The sequence below is a fragment of the Pistacia vera genome, unplaced genomic scaffold, assembly GCF_008641045.1.
Source record: "Pistacia vera cultivar Batoury unplaced genomic scaffold, PisVer_v2 Contig566, whole genome shotgun sequence".
Classification (NCBI taxonomy): domain Eukaryota; kingdom Viridiplantae; phylum Streptophyta; class Magnoliopsida; order Sapindales; family Anacardiaceae; genus Pistacia; species Pistacia vera.
Window position 1 is genome coordinate 1519024 of NW_022196408.1, and position 24601 is coordinate 1543624.

Genomic DNA, 24601 nt, shown 5'->3' on the forward strand with positions numbered 1-24601 from the left:
ATAATCACCATAGCAAATAAAATTGAGAATTATAAAAAATAAAGAATGACCATGACAATACATAAATAATCACAATAACATTAACGATGATGTAGTATATCATTATTATATTATCATTATTATTTAGTTAAATTTATATTTCCCTTAACAATGGTGATGGCTGACTGAGATTTATATTTTTTATTATCTTTAATATGAATCATGAATTACATCTACTTAAATTTTACTCACTATGAACCTCAGATTTCCCAAGTCATATAAACATATAAATTAAGATATTTGACACCAAATATATAATCATTAGAAAATTAAAGAGAAAAATATGAGGTACAAAAACTATAGAATTAACTACAAAGCGAAATCTAAAATATTCTTTACCTCATGCTGGATTCACCCATAATAAAATTTGGAGATTTCAGTCTCTTAGAGATTGGCTCTCTAGCTCTCCCATAATCAGAGATGAAGCGTCTCCTGGATCTGGATTCTTCCACTGCCTTCCCCATAATCAAACACTTTTTTATCTTGCAATAATCTGATTTACATTGTGCCATAAATCAGAGTTGCTTTGAAGATCATGATGGCCTCTCTATAAATGTAATTGTAGTTGTAAACAATATTTTCATATCCATGTATAGATTATCTGACTCAATATGGTTGGATCTACAGTGTTTATCCAAACCCCAAAAAATCCAAAGGCAACCTCTCCAACCATCTTGACATATCACGTGCAACTCATACTCAACATTCAATGGTCGCTTTTCAAAATGATAATTTTGGAATTTAAAACAACGCAAAAGGCAGAACCATAATGATTCAATGAAAACGTGGTAGCTTTACTAAAGATTCATACTTTGAAAGTTAAACCACTTTGGAATTTCGCTCCAGGATAGTAATATAACTCCTTAGCGTGTTATGGAATCCCTGACCATGAAAGTAGTTAGGTTAGCATCGTATCTCTTTTTACTAAAAACATAATGAAAGAAATTGAAATCATATGAAATGAGAAGAAGTGAAAAAGACCTTTCTGCATTTTAATTGTTGAAATGATTTATGAAGCTAACTCCACTGTCGACATGATTTGGTAAACATGATAATGCCTGCAATCGCCACAACCTTGTGAAAGGTCAAAATCATTCATCTATTATGAGAAGGAAAAGAGATTTCAACCATAGATCTTGCGATATGATGATGAATAGCATACTCTTTCTTGAAAAGAGGGTGTCTTCCAAGGCCTGAGAGTAGCTTTGCAGAAGCGGAAACTTTATTAACCAAGACACAGTGTACCTGTTTTTCATGAGTAACAACAGAAACAAGAACAAGTTATGATTTTCACTGTCATCCAATTAAAGTGCATAGAATGTAGTAACTGTACGTAAAAATTTAATCGACTCCAAGTAAGATAAAGTTAGCAAACAACGTTACAGCGATGGAAATCTTATTGAACAAGTATACACAGTAAGCATGTGACCTTGGAATAACAATGTAAAAGAGAAGGTAATGTGTGAAACATGAAAGTAATACCACTTGAATGTTCCATATAGGCATCCAACAAGAAGTATACAACTTATGATAGGAATATGGAGATTCCATAACAGGTCAGAAGCTAAAAATTATGGTAAAAACATGGCATCCACACCTTAAAAGGGAAGAGTAACAAGTGTGGGAGCATTTAAATGCAGTTAGAAGGTTAATAACGATCTGCTTCTAACACAATCTGATTGAAGATGAACATAATTAAGAAGTTTAAAACTGAAAATCCTGAAACAATTACACGTGAATTAAAAGAAGTAGCAACATACCCTCTTGACATTATTGATGTCGAAATGTCTGTCCAAAGGAAGTGCTTGATCTTGTTAGGAAAAGTCCCCTCAAAACTTGCAACAATTTTCCAACGGAACCCTGGAACCAAAAATTGCTATCACAGCTGATATTCTCAATATAGGAATTTATACATAACCCGAGATTTATCAATTATACATGCTCTGGAACATATAAGAACCGATAATGAAAAGAAAGAGGAACATAATTACAAGCATTGAAGTCCCATTTACACCCACTTTTGTTACGAAGATCAAATCATATAAAACACTTTAATGCACTAGGTACACATCAACTAACAAAGAATTTGAGGAAAAAACAACTGCTTCAGGGACCAAAAACAAGCAGTAATTTTCTTTCTAATTTTTTGATATAAAGCAACACATGAATGGTTAGCAAAAAAGATAAGAAAATTACCATATATATGGAATAGCTGTCCCCGAGGACCAAAAGAAAAAAATCATAGGTCCCCTAAAATCTGTGTACCAAAACTGAATCAAAAGAGAAAAGGGCAAACACTTAAACACCTTTCTCTGGAACAAGAGAACGAATTGTTTGAAAAATCCTTTTTATACAATCACCTAATCCCTGCCAGCTTCAAAGCCAGTAGGAAGGAAGAGCTTGACCTCTTAGTATTCATTAAGAAGCTTCCCACAAAACATAAATGAGCAGTAACTTTATTGGAACAAAGAAGGCATTGATAACACGTTCCTCATATTATGTCACTTTTTTTCCCCCTTGAATTCTTTATTTAAATTATTAAAAAAACAGTCAATTATGAATTGGCGTGGACTGAACAACAATTTCAAAAAATAAACACGCACACGCATACAAGGAAACTATAAGGAACAAATATAATGCTTGTAAAGTTTCAGAAACAGATATAACTCAACTCACCAGTTGTAATGTGTGTAGAAAATTATCTTCAAATCATGGCAAAGTTCCAAAGCTACAGCTCTTGTGCCCTCAGCACTTGGACTATCTGTCACCAAGCCCTACTAATTCATCCTGAACTATTTGAGACTCCCTTGTAACTGCTAGATGGAAGAAATAAAGGTGTTAAGAACTAGGGTAATTGAAAATATACATTTTGCAGAAGGAAGAGATATATGCATTGAATCTTAAGCTGAGTAACAATTATATATATCACAACATTATGCTTAATTGTGTATGGTCATTGAACTGCAAAACATTATCTCAGAGCATTCTACAAGATAAAGAACCAACAACAAACAATTGGAAGCAAAAATGTCATATTCCACCCAGACAGGCCAAGTCTAATGATTCATCAGCGGGACTTTAGTGAAACTTCACAGGAGATTTAAATAGCAAAAATAATGTAAAGAAAGCCTTTGGTAAATTATGATTGCAATGCAAGATCATAAAATTCAGCAAGAATAAGAAGATGCAAGAAATCATTTTCAGAAAACTAAAGGCAACATATATTTTGTCACCAAAAATGGAAATGTTAGATAAACTAAAAAATTGATGAAATTCAATTAGTCATGCAACAAGTGGTAAGACATTTACCCAGAGAGGAGGTTTGGAACCCGGATTTTCATACACTGCGAATCTGCTGCGCCAGATCATCCACCAAAATTATTCTGCCTAACTTACTCTGAGGGGCTTCAGTCAGTATGGATTTGAGACTTCACTCTCTGCCTTCCATGCAGTTTCTAAGGAGCTCTCAGATCCAGAAGAGAAAGCAATAGATACTGATTGACCAATTAATACAACCCATTGGATATCAGCTGTTTTTGGTGGACCTTGGTTTAAAAGGAGAGCCTCAACAGCAGAGAGCTTTGGGTCCGCAGAAGTGATCCCTTTACTTATTACACCTATGGTTTGGTTCTAACATAACATAACAAGCTTCCGATTTACAGAACAAATAAATAAAGAGCCAATGTAAAAACAGGGGAAAAAGAGATGGGAAACGGGAAGGGAATTGATGTGCATACGGTTTCAAAGTGTACTGCCGACATGCACTAGTGGATAGAAGTTCATGAAATTAAAACTAGGACATCTGAGAGAAAAAATTTCAACATTTACCTAATGAGCATTTTTAAATGATATAAAAGGTTACACCCATTTACATTCTCCATCATACTCCTTGGCTACTCTGAGAGTCGAGATGAAGAAATTTCAGGGTGACTGGGCAGCAGGAATCATAACTAGTAAAATGGCATCATTGTGCTCAGCATAGTCGCTAACCTATGCAAGTGACATCACAAAAAAAATAAAAATAGAAACCTGGTAATATTATTATTCACCATTCTAAATAAAAGCAAACTAGCAACAAAAGTTTCCTTCATTGAGATACATGCAAAAAGCGTCTATCAAAACAAAATGACTACTGGGCCAGATAATTAATAATGCAGATCAAGTCTAAAACCATTAACAAACACTCAACATTGACTCATCCATGATACGTTGATCCAGTCCAGGTAAGTCGATTAACTTCAAGGGAGGTGCTGCAAAAGCAGATTAGACAAAATCATTGCTTTTTAAAATCTTTTCGAGCTTTTTAACGGATTTCTTACCCCTCTGGCAATGATCCTTTAAAGTCTTCAAGTGGTTTACTGAGTGAAAAAGTTTGCTTTGTCATTGAGTTTGGGTGCTCTACTCCCTTTTGAAGAAACTCATATGGGTCAAATGGATACTCAATTGTTGGCATCTTCACTTGCTGGCAAATCTTCTCAGGTTATTGTCTTTTTCTTTTGCTTTCTCTTGTTTATGCTTACTGTTTTTCTTATGCGATTTACTTCTTCTTTACTTGTTTTGTTATATTTTCTTGGTTCTAAGATTTGAAGCGCCTTAGTGCTGAAATTAGTAACATAGGACTTAGTAAAATATGATAATGAAAATATTCTTAAATAAATTTTCTTGTAGGGAGTAGGATGAGAGCAAAATCATGGTAAAATAGAGTACAATACAAAAGTTCACACATAAGCAGAATTTGATATTGGTCAAGGGCCATGGAATTCATTTTAATTGTATGCAGTCTTGGGAGATGAGCAGATGTTTGAAGGGTTGCATCCCATAAGCAATCACTTTTATGCAAAAAGGGTAAAGGTTGACAGCATCTCCCAATATATCATGCAAGCAGTTTTCTCACAAGCCTGTTGTTATTTCCCCATCAGGGCCGGCGTCTTTAAAGCAGAAACCTCATTGCTTCTTTCTCTGCTTGACCAGATTTCTCCTTGATTGATTTCAATGCGTTCCGTCTTTATAAAGTCATTTTCAATTATATCACAAAAAGGATCTCCTACAGTACTGTTCAGTATTGCTTGCTCTGCCTCATGTTCTTTCTTCGAAGTTAATTCTTCACTTCCTCTCAGCTCTGTCTTTCCATCCTAATAAAAACGTACAAACAGATATTAGATAACTGCAGTGAGCATTTGGGAAAATAACCCTGCAAACATTCAAATAATGTTGAGAAATGATTAACACCACAAGCATAAGTTGATAGGAACTGGCTATCTATGGTCTTTGTACACTGACAGACCACCTTACATCTAGAACAAAATTTAATAAGTGGAATTGTTACATTTGGATCCAAACACGAGCCCAACTTGCTCATAATCTAATAAATAAAACCTCCTAGTCAACCTAGCTTTGGAGGAAATCACAGTCCAAAATTTTAAGCTAATAAGAAGAACCCCAAAAAATGGCATTTAAACTCCTCTGAATGGATTCACAATTATTATTACACATAATATTTCAGCCAAACAGAATTAAGAATACAAGTTAGAAGCTAAGAAGTTAAATTATGGTAAAAAAAATAGACATTCAACCCCTTAAATGGACTTAGAAGCACATGGTACCATGTAACTCTTCAACAAAAGACATGATGGTACCTTAGCCCTTTTCTGGGAATATGAGATATATGGTTCATGGCCATCTGCTTCTGACACAATCTGATAGAAAATGAACATAATATCCATCCAAAGGAAGCTGAATTGGAATAAGCGGCAGCTCATGGTTCTCCAACTATAAATATAGACTTAAAAATAACAACTTAAGATTATGGTTGTGGTGTTACCAGAAAATGTTGCAGAAAATAACAAATACTCTCGTGACAGTATTGATGTCAAAATGTCCGTCCAAAGGAAGCTGCTTGATCTTGTTCAGAAAGTACCCTCAAAACAGGCAAAAATTTCCAACCAATACCCTGAAACAAAAAATTGCTATCACAACTGAGATTTCTAAACCCAAGAACTTTATATATCTAACTCAGATGTATTTAGATTTACATGCTTTTGATCATATAAGGGGGGAAAAAAGCAAAAGGAACATAATTGATACATCTAAATCAGAACATAATTAATAACAAGCATTGAAGTCTCATTCAGAACTACTTTCATCACACCGATCTAAATCAGATAAGGGGCTTCCTCGTTACAAGTATTGGATCGTTTTCCATTAAATGTCAGGCAAAGCCACCCCGTACGAATCATTCGCTAGGTAAACTCATCAATGGTTTCAAAGATTTCCGTATTATAAGCATAAACTAAGAAATAACAACTTAGGATTACTTTTGCTATTACCAAAAAATGTTTGCATAACCAACAATGGGTTGGCCGAGTGGTAAAGGCTTGGGGCCAAGGGGTTTGCTCCTCTGTAGTCTCAGGTCCGAATCACAAGAATGACTGCTAATATTGTTGGTCAAGGACAACAAAGCTTTTTTTGTTTCGGAAGCCTTGTTCGGGGTCGAGGGACTAGTCAAGCTGCGCGTAAGCTGGCCTAGACACCCTCAGTAACAAAACAAAAAAAAAAAAAAAAAAAAATGTTGCATAAAATACAAGTCCCATATCCTTATTTTGACAACTATTATTCTTTTGATCACCAGAAAATATCACTCATCTGCTACACCTATTGAACATTAATGAACATAATTACCTTATATGATACATCTAAACTATAAGCAATCTAACTTAGAAATCGTGAGCAAAATTAGATAGAATAGGGTTAGAAAGAAAATTAGACTTACCTCTCTCTCTCTCTCTCTCTCTCTATATATATATATATATATATACACACAACAAAAGTACAAGATATAGGTTTTTCCCTTTAGAAGATCAATTGAATTCTTCAAGTTATTAAAGTTGTGGTTCATCTTCATCATCAGAAGTGGCCACTTCCATTGGGCTTTGCCCCATCATTGTTAACAGGGCTTTGTGTAGTTCTGGCAATGACATCCATTGTTGAACCATCAAAAGTTTGAGAGAATTCATTAGCACTTGGATTGAACTCTTCCACTTCTTTCTCATTTAGCAGAGGCACCCCAGACCTTTTTCACATAAAATTGAATCCAAAATGGGAAAACAGAAGCATATTAAACATCATGATCAAACAATATAATGAAGAAATAATCAATACAGTTCATGTATATATATAGCCAACTGTGTATATATACACTAACAAGATCGCTTTATTGTAAATTACAAGATCTTTCCCATATTCAAAATTTTGAAACCGTACATTAGAAAAAGAAAGAAAAGGATCAGAATCAACTCTCTAGTCTTCATATGAGTACATTTTGATGACACATTTTAGCATAGGTCACAGCAAAATTTAAATTTCTCTGACAATTAATTTAGAAATACAAGATATATAATGTTTTCTAATAGAACTTCAGTACATGGTAACGGCACGTTTAGTTTTTTGTTTTATATTGTACTAATTAGTTTTTATTATTTTTTAAATAATATTATTTAACTAATTAATTAAGAGGATAAAATATGAATTTGCTAAATAATATAACATAACCTAAACTCACCTTTCCACGTTATATTGGTTATGTATATTAACCACATAAACTTTCAATTAGTAAATACAATGAAAAAATTTAACCATACATATGTTTTCTAACATACGCATATCATATGTGGCCTAAGTATAATTAATAGAACATAAGTTTTGAATTAATTAAGGCAAATTATCGTTCATCATCATAGATGAAAAATCTTCTAGATCTAGATTCTTCTACGGCTTTTAGCGCACTTGTGTGGGAAAGAAGTGGACTCCACACTTTTTTATCTTGCAAGACTTTGTCAGGTCATGTGTCCGAACTTGGAAGATTATCATGGCCTTACTATTGGTCTGAAATTACAAAATCTAATCCCAACCATACTGATCGGACTCAATAAGTTGGGTCCACTTCCTTTATTCCAAGCCCAACATATTCTTCAGGAAAACGTCCCCAATACAATTGTCCCAACATCTGTCCGTACGCGCAACTCATATCTAACATCAGTCATCGCAACCGTATCTTGGAATTCAAAAATGGTGCATAGGGCAAAACCGTAATATTATTTCAATGAACCTTGTGGTAGCCTATACAATATCCTACTTTGAAAGTTAAACCATTTGGAATCTCATTTCCAGGATAATAATATAACTGCCCTAATGCTACGGACACCCTGTACGACAAAAGTAGTTAGTTTAATTAATGTCATGTTTTTTTTTCATTTGAAAAAAGAAAGAAATGTTAAACAGAGAGAGAAAAGACCTCCATATTTGCCAACAGAAAGTGTTGTAGCGTGACTGCTACTGCTGGATGAATTCAAATCCAGATTTAAACAATTTATGAAGCGCTTTGAAGGATGCACGATTTGGTAAACCTGATAATTCTTGCAACGATGTGCAACTATGCGCTACTAAGATTTATATTACATGGGACTTAGGTAAGAATTGAAGCTTGTTACAGTAGCTTAAGTCAAGCCCAACAGCTCAGAAAGCTCTATGATGCTTGTTGGTATGCTCTCAAATTGTTTCCAACTAACGTTAATTTTCTAAACAATTGTAACGCCAAGGCAGTGTGGTAACTCTGTGATATTGGAGTGACTTAAACTTAAAGTGCGTAAACTGCAATCCTGGTAAAGTAGGTAATGGCGAACCTACCAGCTCACACTCTGACTTTCTCCAGGATAATCTACCAAGGTTGCTCAAACATAAAATTGAAGACACACTCTTAAGGATATCATTAGCTTCCAGCACTTCCAAACTTTGTAACTTTGCAAAGTCTTCAGGCAACCTGTCAAGTTTTGAACAACCAGAGATATCAAGATATTTAAGAGACTGCAGCTTACAATACCATCTGAAATTGTCTTCGATTTGAACAACCCCGTAGAATAAGGCGTTCAAGAGATTTCAACTCAAAAAAGTTGTTGGGCAGACACTCAAGCTTGAACAGTTCTCGAGATTCAATTCAACTAGTTTAGGAGCATATTCGATCAAAGAGGAATACTCTTTTATACCACTTCCATCCACACTGTTCCATATTACAGAGATCTTTGGAGCGTCATCAGATTTGAGCATCCAGGAGAATAACAAATCTAAGAGATTTTGATTGAATGCCAATAGAAGACTGCCAGGCTTTTGCAATTTCTTAGATTCAGATTAATAGTGAATTGACATTCTGAATAGATGGTGGAGTGTCTCTACAAACTTGGGCAGTCTTCCAGAATCAAGTTCTCAAGATTTGTGGCAAAGAGAGGTCTGGATTCTCTAGATATGTTGGAGAAGCTGAGTCCATAAACTTTAAATTTGCGAGATTCTGTTAAAAAGAAAATGAATAAAATTAGAAAATATGAAATATATATAACACATATTTATTTAAGAAGGAGCTAGGATTACAACATATACCCAACACCAGTCCAAAGTTGTTCAAGGTTGCTATGACACATTCTGTATATCAAGCACCTTGGATGAAATTCTAATGGCAATGATCTCTCAGGGTATTCATGCCACATAGTACCTTAGCTCTCCAAAATTAGATTCAAGGCGATGAAAACCAGCACCTTATTATGCTTTTCCTTGTCTGTATTCTTTTTATCAAATATCAAATTATGCATATTTGAGAAAGCACAAGGTCTTAGTGCATCTCTCTCATATAAACATGTCAAAGCATATGCCTCGCATTTTTTCCGTTCCCTAGGAAGATCAAATCATAAGTTAGCAATAATTATGAACCAGAAGCATTACATATATATATATATATATAATATATATATATATATATAGATATAATGCATAAATAATAAAAATAAATAAAATATAGTCAAGATACTTGTTACTAGATTTCACAATATAAAATAGAAAATTGAAGTTTGGCTTTTGGTCTCACCTTTTTGTGTTAATACACGGTGGATATCATGATGGTGCCACAATCGACTACGTTTACCAGATGATCAATAGATTCTTGCTTAACAATCTCCCTACCCATTGCTGAACAAATCATGCATGGTAATGAAGTTGCCTGTATAGTTATAAGAGCCTTTATCACTGAAACACTTGTTCCAATTGTGTATGCACCACAAGAATCCAATATTTCTTGACTACATATTTATTCCATCCTTTAAAGAAACATGCAATGTCTAGAAATAAATCCTTCTCTTCACATCCAAGCCATCATAACTTATCTTTAGTACCTTTTGAATATCTGTGGTGAGTAGATTTTTCTAATTTATCCAAAGCATTCCCAACATTGTCTTGGCCTATTTTGGAGATGTCGACCCAAGACTTTGAGAGCTAATGGACACCCTTTTGCACAACTTACTGCCCTGTTTGACAATTCTGTATAATCTACCAAGGGATCTTCTTGTTTAAAGGCACATTGACAAAAAAGTTTAAGAGCGTGGTTACCAAATAATCCGCAAACGTGGTATATTTGCCCACCCCACATTTTTGAGCACTTGTTTATCTCTTTGTAATGATATTGCTACCAAAACCCAAACATTTAAGATCTCGATTAATACTTCTATTTGCTCGAGAAGTCACGTCATCAAAAACAATAAAACCTTCTTATTGTGAAGCATATCATGTACAAATGGATTTCCCATATTAGGAGTACCAATGCAAAATTCTTATCCTCTATATAGCTGAAAGAAGTTTCACGTAGGTGGGTTAGTCCATTACGATTTTCTGATTCTTCCTAACATTTGGGCGAAGTAAGAACTTTCAAATTGACTTGGATTTTGTTATATATAGCACTGGCAATATTTGTCTTGCCTATACCACCGATGCCCCAAATTCCTACACTACAAACATCACTTATCCCCGTCCAAAGTGAAGATTCAATTTTTTTTATCATTGATTCTACTCCAACCAAGTCCTTGTAATCTCTGTGAACATACAGCCAATCTCTTCAAATATCTTGGACAATTTTCTCCATTATATTGATTCAGACCTAATATACAAACAACATAAGAACATGTAAGTATAAATAAATTAAGGTAGGGTGAATATAATAAGAAATTGAACTCCGATATCTTCTTCAATCCTTGAACATGTGAAATTTTCTCCGAATAAGTTTCTCTCTTGAACGTTGTGGGCTAAGAATAATTAGCATAATTAATTGATAGGCCACGACTTACGCTACCCAAAGTTTGTCGAACGACAATTTGGTACCCAAAAGGTTTTGAAACGACAAACAGGTACCTTCCGTTATGTGCTGTTAGTGATTTTTGTTTGTTCATAGTGAAAAGACTAAATGCCCTTAAAAGTTTGATATTTTAGTTTTTTATAAATTTAAAAATTTCTAAAAAACCCCCTAGGTTTGCTAATTTAACTAAACGCCCCCATATAAAAAGATTGCTAAATGAAAAAAACACCCCCACCACCCGCAAGGCCAGATTCAGGACACCACCGCCGGAAACTGGCCGAAAAATTGTGTTACGACATAGACCCGCCGGATCTGTGTCGTAACGTGTCGATCTGGCATTTTTCGACCATCCGTGGCTGATCTGGTCGAAAAATTGCGTTACGACACAAACCCGCCGATCTGTGTCGTAACATGTCGTCTAACCTTTTCTGGCCAGATCCGTGGCTGATCTGGATCTGGCCGAAAAATGCCAGATACGCTAGATTTGGTCGTCGGTGCCGCAAAACTCCATCTGCGGCATCGACGGCCAGATCTGGCTGTAGATCTGGTCTTTTGCTGCCAGATCAGCCGCGGACTATCCGGAGAAGGCCAGATCGCCGCGTTACGAGATCCGACGGGTTCGTGTCGTAACGTAATTTCGGCCAATTCTGACAGTGTGGCCGAATCTGGCATGTAGTTCCTGGGGGTATTTTTGTCATTTAACAAACTTTTTATATATGGGGTGTTTAGTTAAATTAGCAAACCTGGGGGTTTTTTAAAATTTATAAAAACTAAAATATCAAACTTTCAAGGGCATTTTAGTCTTTTCACTGTTAACAAACAGAAATCACTAACCGCACATGACAGAAGGTACCTATTGGTCGTTTTAAAATCTTTTGGGTACCAACTTGTCGTTATGGCAAACCTTAGGTATACACAAGTCGTTTGGCCTTAATTGATATGATTTACCAGATAATCACACCGTAGAACTCAACCAAGTCCATTTAGAAGACAAATGCATTTGATCTTGAATTTGCATATCCTAAGGATATGTTGATTAATTTGAGGTATTTTTTGTACCTTTATGTCAAAAGAATTCACAAATTTTTTTTTTTTTTTTTTTTTTTTTTTTTTTTAAACTAGCTATAACACTCTAGTGTGATCTATGAATTTATATAACAATTGATAGACAAAGTTCCAAAGCCTTTTAAGATATTGTTTCAGTGACTTAATACGAAGTAATACAATATAAATATTGAAGAAAGATAATTGAAACAAATCACATAATGAACCACAAAGGAGTCAATTTTCCCGCGGTTATGAAAATGATTACGCCAGAGAGTCGATAGATAATTCTAAAGTTATTCTATCTTTTTGACTCTTATTCATAAATGGGTTCTATGACATCAAAAATCGCTCATCGTTTATTAAATTTCTAAGGAGAATAATCTACTTAAACTTGAAAAGAATTCATCAATAATCACTGAAATTTCGTATATTACGTGATAATAATTATTCAATGCTTGTACACTTACTTGGTTCTATCTAAATGCCAACCAGATGGATCGGCAGCTTCCTTGATTGCAGTCCTCCTATATGCACCTTATCATTAAAGTGTTCTTCATGGTTTGAAAGCCTCCCCAAATTCCCAGTCGAGTGCCTTACATCTGATGGATCTACATGATAAATACTGGTATGACAATCTGACCGTATTCGTTCTTGCATTCGATGATCTTTGCAAGTTCCTGGAGACACCATCTGGAAGACTAAAAGTTTCGAAAAAATGATAATTGAAATCTTTGATCCTTGAATTACTTCCATTAGAGATAAAATTTGATCTCCTCTTCTGAGTTTGTCATCAATGAAAACATTGATACCCTTCCGGCATAAAGCTGCATGGAAATGGCTGATAAAGTTGTTGCGGGTGTCCTTTCCCCTAAAACTAAGGAAAACATCATACTTAACTTGAAAGTACATGTGGAAGAACCCATTGAACTTAACTTCAAGAAAGATTCTTTTCTGAGTTTAACGAATACTGCAAATGAACTCTTGAAATATTTCCTTGAGGAGAAGATAAAGAAATAACTGTACTTTGCTTGAAGAAGGCTCTGAGAGTTTGGGATATGCTACAACCCTGAAGTAAACCAGCTATCAGAGTTAACTTCAAAAAAGAAAAAAAAATTAAAAAATTGTATAAGACAAGAAATTAATATACATAATTTATCATTCCTTCCGAGTTCAGAAGCATATATTACTCTCAAGCAACCTAAGCGGATACTGAATTTCTAAAATTAAACAGAAGTACAACATAAATTATATGTAAAAAATCGGAGAGTGTTTTGAGAACTTACAGCTTGCAGTCGAATAAACTAGTAGGTGAAGTTCGAAAGGAGTTTTGCTTCAAAGAACGTGGATTCCGCTTCGTTATGTGAACAAGTTTCAAAATTTCTGCAAAATCCACGAACTCTATAAAGAAAGCAACGCCGCAAAAGAGGAATACTTCAAAACGTGGATCCCGCTTCGTTATGTGACAAGTTTCAAATTTCTGCAAAATCCACGAACTCTCACAAGAAAGCAACGCCGCAAAAGACAGAATAACAACTTTTTTTATTTTTTTTTTGGGAAGCTTCGTGCTGAGTGTTGATGACTTAATACCATCTATACACCCGAGGTTTAGGGATATGCATGAAAACAGATTCTATAAAATATCACTTTCATCCAACAAAATATTTAAATAAAGGGACTGTATTTAGCATTATCTTAATAGCCAATATAAATGTAAAACCATAAATATTAGGTAACACACATACCAAATAATCTTATAAAGTTTTTATATAAAGTAATATGGTAAAAAATGAATAAGATAAATATAATGAGTTTGACTTTTTATTCACCATTTTATTCATTTTCTGTCACATCGTTTTATATAAAAATCTTTGTAAAATTTTTTTGTACTTATAATTTATTGTAATATTAAGACATCTCAAATTAAATTTAAAATGCAAAATTCTGCTTATGCAAGTTAAATCCTAATTTTATATCTTAAATGACATGATATTTACTACAATAATATTAAGAAATGTCTGACTGTTTGAGCTTGTTGCTATCAAATTAGTGTTGTATGGAAAATGTGTAAGCTTGTTATATTAATTTGGTGAGTGATATGACTTTCATTAAATAAAATCAACTAAGTTTGTATATTATATATCATAAATAGATTTATAATGTCATACCAACCAGTCAGTTTATAATATCATACCAACCAAGTCAATTAAATATCATACCACCAGTCAAGTCAAGTTAATTTAGGACAAAAACAGAACTCCCCCACAAATTTGCGCCACGCTACTTGAATATCATCAAAATAGTGACATTTTTTTGCAGCCTACCGATAACTTTCCCAGGAAATTAAATTAATCCCAGAATCTGTTCAAAGAAGAGGGTGGAAGTGGGGTCCATAATTGATGTTTGAGGAGGGAGGGAATTGCAACACCTGTAGCTGTATCATTTTCTGTCTCTCTCTTTCTTTCTTCAATTTCAGGCGTTGAATTCAATTGGATGAATATATGAATTTTAACGTGAAGAACCATACTACTCTGGTGGTGCTGGCAGTGATCGATTAGGAGTACAACCATGTGGAAAAAATAAGGCAGCTAGTCAGGGTACTTATGCTAATAAGTCATAAAGTTAATTTCCTATGAGAAGAAAGCACAATTGAGAAAGACTTGGTAGAAAAAATGGCTTATAGTGTAAAGTTGTGTTTACATCATTAATGTGTTTTTGTGTATAACTCATAAATGCCATGCATTTTTCTTCACCGTTCACCCGTCCTTCTCTTTGATGAAATATAAACTTTTTGGGTGGTTATGAATCCCACCCAATTGGGCAAAATTTTAGTTTCATGACTCCCACATGTCAAATTCTCAATACTATTTGGTGGCTTCACAAATTCACACGCCGGATTTTTACCGAAATCTTGATAAGTTTGGTCTTCCTTATACCTTGTAAAACAATCCGACCTACGAATCGACCCTAAACCCAGAAAAATTATATAGGAAACGGGTCCTGACATTGGACCCGTTTTTTTCAACCCGTACTTGACCGTACCCATTTTCCAGCGGGTTATGCAGGTTCACCCGGGTGTCCGTGGGTACCCTTTTTTAATTTATAAAAAAAAAAAAAATCCTTTTCATTTTAGGCAAATTGAATCATGACTTCCCACCCCAGATCCAGTTTCCATTTCCAAATCCCTAACTCCTTTCCTGGCTGTCTTCTTCTCTAACACACTCCTCTCTCAAATAAATCCCACAAATGCAAATCAACCATCGTAGTCTCCACCGTCGCGTCAATTCAGACTCCACCTCACTCACCTCATCGTCTCTCCACTGTTACCCACCTCCAATCACCGTATTTCCAGTTCCAATCTCCACGTTGCCGCAACCCACATCGATCATCCAAGGTATGTGTATCCCTATTCCTAAATCCTAACTCACTCACTCTCGTTTCTCACTCTCACACTCACCTATTGACCATTGTCGTCCTCTACTCCTCTGTTTAGCATTCAACCATTCACCACTTTGTCACACTCACTCATTGTCATCCATGTTTTTAGGATAGAGCTTCACAGAGTTATCCAAAGAGTGAAGATCCCTCCGGCTTCTGTTTTGTGCTCCTCCAAGTGAAGGCACCGGTATTTTAATTTGTTGTTGTTTTGTGAAACTGACGGGGACTTTCATAAATATTATTTGTTGACTTTGGATTTTGGAAGGATGACCTTTGCTTTTTGGAAATGAAAACAAAAATGTTTGTTTCTGAGGATTGCTGTAGTTGGGTGTATGACTCTGAATGCTTATTTGCTGTAGTTTATGTTTGTTTTACTTTGTAAAGCATGCTTATGCTTGACACTTACAAACTCTCACAGTGCCTGATGGTGGCATTGAGGGTTGGGAATGGTTTTTTCTGAAAATGTTGTTAAAAATGGAGAGGCTTGCTTCTATGCTTGTTAATCTATATTATTCTCATAGCATTCATTGCTGCTAGAGATTATTGATTAACATGATAATTAAAAAAAAATATAAATATTAGCAAATAAATATAGGCCTAGCAAAATGCAGAATACCTCTGCCTTTTTGCTTTCATTTCTTCTATGTTTCCTAAATTCTTGCATTATCCATCATTTTTGCTTATCCTAAATTCTTTGTTAATGGAAATTGGGTAGTCCCATGCGTGGCTACCCAATCATTCAAATTAAAACTTTTAATTGGTTTCTAGCTGTTTTTTATATTAATGTGATGGTTTTTAAGGCTAAACTTGTTTCTTTTTACAAAGATTGCTTCAAAATTGTTTGAATGACATCTTTTTTTTTTCTTTTTACACTTGCCCTTTACAATATTATGTTGCTTTATTATTTGCATTTGTTGATATTTGCAGTTGATAATTGTAGGTGATGCTGTCAATGCTGATTCGGGAGGATTTTGATGTGCCATTAGCTAATCCGAGGATTGCAGAATCAAGAGACTCTACTATCACCCCCACTGTGGGATGAACATGAGCTCGACAAGATTTTATCTCATGTTTTGTGTGTCTTTTTGTGTATTAGCGATGAATGATGATGTATTTCGTATTTATTTATGTTATAGTAATTATTATTTGTTTATTGTCGTTGGTATTTGTTTATGTGTATTAGTGATTATGTCTTGTCTATGTGTTTGGTATTTGTTTATGTGAATTAAATTGATTTATAGTATTGATTGTGGGGTGTAATTGTAAAAAATGAAAACTATAGAAATTTTAGGGTGTACCTGCAAAATTTGAAAATTGGAGAGAGAAAATAGGCACCTGCGGGTCCACCCGTACTCGTATAGGTAGGGTTTAGGTCCAAAATATTGGACCTGTATAACTCGACCCATTTTGGGCTCATACCCGTGGACCTTACTTGTATTGACCCGACCCGCCCTCCCGTTTTGCCAAGTCTGATCTTCCCTTCACTATAAATACAGGTGCATTTTGAGGGGAAATTCACACACATTCTCAAGCAATACAAGTACAACACACTAGAGACAAAGAGCTTGAGTTAGAGAGATTAGAATGTGTGAGAGTGAGAGATATTAGGTGTATTTGGGATTTGGGATTGAGAGATTCACCATGTTGCATACTCTTTTTGTAAATGAAATTCTTCTTTTATCTTCGCCCATAGACGTAGGTTAAAAAGCCGAACCATGTAAATTTTGTGTATTGTTTGTGTTATTACTTTTTGCCTGTTTTTCTTGCTGTATTTTATTATTCGTGGGGTTGGGTCTATCATCACAAACTGGTATCAAAGCCACGATCATTTTGATTGATTTTAAGATGGCACTACAGTATCGGTAACAAACAAGATCGAGAATGTGATGGTAATAACAACAACTTAGTCTTTGGCAAGTTCGTATGATTGTTGTTCTTGTACAACAAGGACTTGAGGTTGCTTTAAAGGAAGGCCGTCAAAACCAATGACATGGCAGATGAAGATTTGGCTAAACAGAAACTTTCAGATACAATTGGGAAAAGCTGGATAAAAGAGCCTTGTTAAAGGTTCGGTTGAATTGTGTCTGATAAAGTTTTGCGGGAATGCCTTAGTGAAAAGACGCAGCAGGATGTGGTCCAAATTGGAGAGCATACACATGGCCAAATCACCACCAATAGATCAGTTTGAAGCAATTATTATACACGCTGCATATGGTTGAAGGTACGTCTAAAACGTGCACAGCCAGGCTAATCTCACCATTCGTCACTATTTCGACCACTGTCGCAAGCAACGGCGTCGTCGGTCGTTCTTGTGTAGCTGGAGATATTTTGTTAAAATTTAAACTTTATTATTGAGTGTTTTAGCTAAATTCTCAAATATAGAATGTTAAAGTAATTTATTTAAATAATATAATAATAATATATTATTATATTAAAAGGAAGCGTAATTAATAAACCTATCGATAATATTTGATTTTTTATAACCAAACATTTTAATCATTTATACCCATTAATCTAACCAAACTATTGATATATATTCTCCTATATCTAACTTATCAATTCTACTAGTACTTACTTTTAATAAATATTCCCGAACCAAACGTAACTTAAATAATTGTCCCAACACCGCCTACAAACTTAAACTAGGCAGCTATAGCAAATATTTGCCCACAGCAGGATGGCTGCTGAGTAATATACTTCTAAGTCTAGAATGCCCACCATCGAGTTTTATTATCAGGGAATGGCCAAACGCTCGCCCATACCCAGGTTTGCCGTAACAAGAAGTTGGTACTCAAAAGGTTTTGAAACGACAAACAGGTACCTTCCGTCATGTGTTGTTAGTGATTTCTGTTTGTTACAGTGAAACTAAAATGCCTAAAGTTTGATATTCTAGTTTTTTATAAATTTCTAAAAAACCCCCTAGGTTTGCTAATTTAACAACAACCCCCCATATATAAAAAGTTTGTTAAATGACAAAAACCCCCTACGACCTGCATGCCAGATTCGGCCACACCGTCGGAATCTGGCCGAAAATTGCGTTACGACACGACCCCGTCGGATCTGTGTCGTAACGCGTCGATCTGGCCTTTTTCGGTCAGATCCGTGACTGACTGGCCGAAAAGGCCAGATCTGGTCTTCGACACCGCAGATAAGAGTTTTGCGGCCACGACGCCAGATCTAGCCGTATATTGGCCTTTTCCAGCCAGATCAGTGTTTTGATCTGGCTGAAAAGGCTAGATCACAAGTTACAACACAGATCCGATCGACGGGTCTGTGTAGTAACGCAATTTCCTGGCCATTTCTGATGTGTGGTGGCCAGAATCTGACACTGCAGGTGGTGGAGGTGTTTTTGTCATTTAACAACTTTTATATATGGGGTATTTAGTTAAATTAGCAAACCTATAAGGTTTTTTAGAAATTTTGAAATTTATAAAAAACTAAAATATCACACTTTTAAGGGTATTTTGTCTTTTCACTATGAACAAGCAAAATCACCAACGCACATGACAGAAGGTACCCATTTGTCATTTCAAAACCTTTTGTTCGGCCTCAGGAACACATTGAAAGATATCAGTCTCTCATGAGATCCAGAAGGTCTCGGAAGCACTTACGCGCAGAGCCTTCGCCCTCACTCTCTTTGGTTGCACAAACAGTGTACAAATTTGCTGCAGTGTAAAAATAGAGATAAAATACCTTAACTTTTGATTTTGTCATGGCTAGGACTAGTTCTTCATCCGCTTCTCCATAAATGTTTCTGCAATGATCTGGTTACCAAAGCGAGGGCAGAATTTAGCTTTGGTGATGAAATTACTTTGTGATAGCTCTTGAGTCTGCTACTTTGGAAGAAATAACAAATGGGTCTCTCTTAATCCCAGCGAGCTATTCTTCTCTTATGAACAATTCCGCGCCATTAGCTTTCCTTTGCATCCTACCGTTCATCTTTGTCTCCACCTTTTAGTTTATCTCCATTACAGATGAACCCCTGCTCTTTCAAAAACTTGTCAAGGCCTTGTCGCTCAATATTGATTCTGATAAAGCCATTAATATTCGAGATCTATTATGGGTTTGGTACATAGTTCCTACTTCTGCTCAACCCGGTGAGACTGACAAGCTTGGCCAACCTACAATCTGACCCACATTTGTTGTGATCCGGACTGGTGTGCAAAGTTTGTGTCAAATGAGACGAAGTATGATAGAGGATGGCGGTCCCATAAGTTGATTGTTGGTGGTAACTGGTACCATCCTTTTATGAAAGACGTCCAGTCTCATTCGGAGTTCTCAGTTAACTAATCTCTTTTTTTAGCTTTTTTCTTCATTTTTCCTATTTTGTCTTTCTTTGCTGATTTTTCCTCGTTTTGTTTTTTTTTTTTTCCTTTGAAAAATTCTTCTGTGAATTTTGCCATTGTTTTCATCTTTTACTTGTTCCTTTTTTAATTCTGCAACTTCTTTCTTTTTCAGGACGATATAAATAGGAATCAATGCTGGCTTGCGAAGCTTTTCTTCGTTCACTGGCCAAGGATGCCAAGAATATTCTTGCACTGATTTGCCCTTATCCGTTTCATGCTCTTTCTGCTCCTGGTTATATTGATGGCATGGATTTCCTCATTGGATCAGAGATCACCTTTGGTTTAGTGTTAATCACAAACCATGTTCTTCTTGCACTGTTTCTTTGGTTCCAGATCCCTTCTTTCCCGCTTTTTTCTGCTGGTAATGATCGCGGTGATGAACATGGTGGCCTCGTCTTCCTATCCTGGTTGCCACACTTTGACTCTTCAAACTATGAGGGGTTATCTAAGGTTTTTGTTTTTACTAGTCTCATGTTTTCCTTTCTCACACCTTTCTTTGCTTTTAAAATCTTTTCGAGCTTTTTAACGGATTTCTTACCCCTCTGGCAATGATCCTTTAAAGTCTTCAAGTGGTTTACTGAGTGAAAAAGTTTGCTTTGTCATTGAGTTTGGGTGCTCTACTCCCTTTTGAAGAAACTCATATGGGTCAAATGGATACTCAATTGTTGGCACTCTTCACTTGCTGGCAAATCTTCTCAGGTATTGTCTTTTTCTTTTGCTTTCTCTTGTTTATGCTTACTGTTTTTCTTATGCGATTTACTTCTTCTTTACTTGTTTTGTTATATTTTCTTGGTTCTAAGATTTGAAGCGCCTTAGTGCTGAAATTAGTAACATAGGACTTAGTAAAATATGATAATGAAAATATCTTAAATAATTTTCTTGTAGGGAGTAGGATGAGAGCAAAATCATGGTAAAATAAGTACAATACAAAAGTTCACACATAAGCAGAATTGATATTGGTCAAGGGCCATGGAATTCATTTTAATGTGCAGTCTTGGGAGATGAGCAGATGTTTGAAGGGTTGCATCCCATAAGCAATCACTTTTATGCAAAAAGGGTAAAGGTTGACAGCACTCCCCATATATCAGCAAGCATTTTCTCACAAGCCGGTTGTTATTTCCCCATCGAGGCCGGCGTCTTTAAAGCAGAAACCTCATTGCTTCTTTCTGCTTGACCAGATTTCTCCTTGATTGATTTCAAGCGTTCCGTCTTTATAAAGTCATTTTCAATTATATCACAAAAAGGATCTCCTACAGTACTGTTCAGTATTGCTTACTCTGCCTCATGTTCTTTCTTCGAAGTTATTCTTCACTTCCTCTCAGCGTGTCTTTCCATCCTAATAAAAACTACAAACAGATATTAGATAACTCAGTGAGCATTTGGGAAAATAACCCTGCAAACATTCAAATAATGTTGAGAAATGATTAACACCACAAGCATAAGTTGATAGAAACTGGCTTCTTGGTGTAACCAAGCTGTGAAAAGGCCAGTAGAAATTAATCATACCAATCAGAAGTGTTTTCTACCTGTAACATAGACTATACATTCAAGAATCTTGTTCTTAGATGGGAAGATTTAAGAAACGCAGGGAATGGATGCTATAATGTTTCTCATTTTCCACATCTTATGACATTGATGGTATTTAAAAAATTCTGTATAAATGTTATACCTTTTTGGAGAAAGCTTTAAGATGTGGTTCAACACATAAAAAAGCAATTAAATAAGCAACCAAAACATATCCAAATGTAAAAGGCCTTTGTAGTAAAATATGATATGGAACTCAAATAAGTTTGCTTGAAGGGACTGGGATCAGCGCAAAATCATGATAAAGTAGAGTACAATACAAAGTTCGCATACTGAGCATTATATTATCCATCGTTGAAATGACCCTGTTCAGCATAGTTTGCTCTGCCTCATGTCCTCCCCTCAAAGACAGGTTCTTCACCTACTCTCAGTGCTGTTTTTTCATCCTAATAAAAATAAACAGACTTTAAATAAGCTGCACTGGGCACCGGGAAAATAACTCTGCAAAGATATTATACTGTTGAGAAACAATTATGCCACAAGCTTAAGTTAATAGGAATCACCCAACTATCGTCTTTATACAGTAACAGATCACCTTACATCTGTTGGAAATGATTCATACTTTGCATGATCTTGACCCTTACGTAGACGCATTCGGGGGTCCAAATGGGATAGGGGTTTTTCTATTATATAATGTAATAGTGAGAAACCTAAGGTTACAAAAAAATAGAGAGAGTGAACTGCGGTCATTAGATTGTAATTGCTATAGTGTTCTAAAACTTAACACAAAGTCTTTATTTAAATGCTGGACGTAGTTCCTTAATCAGAAGGAACCAGGGTAAATTAAGTATCCTTTATTTACTTTTCTGTTTATTTTATTGTGTGTGTTTGGCTGGTGTTTCAACAACATCCAGAGCAAAATTTAATTAGTGGACTTGACACTTAGATCAAAACCCACAAATACACATGCTTGGATTAAAACAAAAGAGCTTGATGGTTCTTTTGCACGCTACAGGATACCTTTTATCAAATATTTCAAACCTTTTTTTTGAGATATCAGATATCGATAATCATCTGCTTCTAAAAATTACAACTTCTTAACCACAGGAGGGGAATTGGTATAAGCAGCAGCAATATACCCTCTTCACATTGTGGCTGCCTATCCAAAGGAAGCTGCTTGATCCACTTTGGAAAAGTCCCGAAAATACTGGCAACAACATTCCAACCAGAACCCTAGAACCAAAAATTGCTATCACAACTGATATTAGTGAATCCAGGAGCTTCATATATCTAACTCGGGATTAATTAACCATACATGCTCTGAAATATACAAGAAAAGAAAAGCCAAAGAACCATAATATCAAGCATTGAAGTCCCGTTTACATTTAGACCCACTTTTCAGAACATCATAATTAGCATTAAAGTCCTATTCACTACTAAAGTCTTAATAACTTTTTCTCACGACAAACTACTGCTCTTGGATCATGCAAAATTTAAATGAAATCTAGATCCATTAACCTGAATGAATTGAGATCATTGTTGCAAATAATATGTAAACATAGCAAAATATAAAATAAGATTTTCAGCAGTTTTCTAACTATAGATATAATAACAGATAACGACCTAAGATTGTAGCTTTGTTATTACCGGTAAATGTTGCATAAATCCTAGGAGCACATCCTTGCATTCATAAATATTAGTCTTCTCTCCATCCAGCTTCTGCACCTATTGTACACATCCTTGCATTCATAAATATTAGTCTTCTCTCCATCCAGCTTCTGCACCTATTGTACATTGTAATTGTAATTGTAATCAATATAACATAGACATAGCAGAAGTGAGTTAGAAATAGAGGATCCAGACTTACCAATATATTTATAAATCAAAGTTCAAGATTTAGGCTTTGCCCTTACAACAATTTGGATTGTTTAGGTCTTTTTGGTTGTGGTTCAACTTCATCATCAAAGCAGCCACTTCCCCAAGGTTATGCTCCAGCACTGTTAGTGCGGCTTTGTGTTGTTGTGCAAATCACAGCCATTGTTGGTCCATAAGAATCTTGAGGGAGTTCATTCAAATCAAAAAGAGCAAAGCTACTGGATTCATTTCTAATTGGATTCAATTGTTCCACTTCTTTCACATTTACTGGAGGCACCCCACACCTTATCCACATCCAAATTGGTAACAAAAGCATATCAAATGACATGATCAACCAATATAAATAATAAATAATAAATGCAATTCAGGTGTATCTTGAAATAAACTTTTTGAAACTTGAGCTGGAGAGTTGAGAATTACCTTGAGCTGGATTCGCCATTAATGAAATTTTGAAACTTCAATGTCTTGGAGATTGATTCCGTCTGCCGTTTCTTCATCTCATAGATGAAAAATCTTCTAGATCTAGATTCTTCTACGGCTTTTAGCGCACTTTGTTGGAAAAGAATGGACTCCACACTTTTTTATCTTGCAAGACTTTGTCAGGTCATGGTTCCGAACTTGGAAGATTACATGGCCTTACTATTGTTCTGGAAATTACAAAATCTAAATCCCAACCATAATGATCGGACTCATATAGTTGGTCCACTTCCTTTATTCCAAGCCCAACAATATTCTTCAGGAAAACTGTCCCACCGATACGATTGTCCCCAACATCTGTCCGTACGCGCAACTCATATCTAACAGTCAAGTCATCGCAACCGTAGTCTTGGAATTCAAAAATGGTGCATGAGCAAACCGATAATATTATTCAATGAACCTGTGTAGCTCTATACAATACCATTACTTTGAAGTTAAACCACTTTGAATCTCATTTCCAGGATAAATAATATAACTAGCCCTAATGCTACGGACCCCCTGTACACAAAGTTAGTTTTAATTAATGTCAGGTTTTTTTTTCATTTGAAAAAAGAAAGAGAATGTTGAAAACAGAGAGAGAAAAGAACCTCCATATTTGCCAACAGAAAAGTTGTGGCGTGACTGCTACATAGCTGGATGATTCAAATCCAGATTTAAACAATTTATGAAGCTCTTTGAAGGATGCACGATTTGG

General features: G+C 35.4%; 1 protein-coding gene and 1 long non-coding RNA gene across 2 annotated transcripts; both read right to left on the reverse strand.

Moving 5' to 3' along the window:
• Nucleotides 1–4706: 4706 nt before the first annotated feature.
• Nucleotides 4707–6080, reverse strand: LOC116108577. The gene is made up of 2 exons (XM_031394821.1): nt 5676–6080; nt 4707–5171 (listed from the first exon to the last, which is right to left on the reverse strand). Exons 1-2 carry the CDS (start codon nt 5796–5798, stop codon nt 4944–4946), a joined length of 351 nt encoding a protein of 116 aa, XP_031250681.1. The 5' UTR covers nt 5799–6080; the 3' UTR covers nt 4707–4943.
• Nucleotides 6081–21521: 15441 nt separating this feature from the next.
• LOC116108473 lies at nt 21522–24302 on the reverse strand. Its single transcript, XR_004124645.1, has 5 exons — nt 23851–24302; nt 23423–23714; nt 23203–23280; nt 22695–22788; nt 21522–22001 (listed from the first exon to the last, which is right to left on the reverse strand). It is a non-coding gene; the product is annotated as an uncharacterized LOC116108473 (long non-coding RNA).
• Between the last annotated feature and the right edge of the window lie 299 nt (nt 24303–24601).

Excerpts from the sequence above, each read along its gene's own strand:
- LOC116108577 (XM_031394821.1), bottom strand. The coding sequence starts at position 5,798 with ATGAGCTGCCGCTTATTCCAATTCAGCTTCCTTTGGATGGATATTATG. Across the intron at positions 5,172-5,675 it reads ATTCCCAGAAAAGGGCTAAG|GATGGAAAGACAGAGCTGAG; the intron begins GTACCATCATGT and ends CGTTTTTATTAG.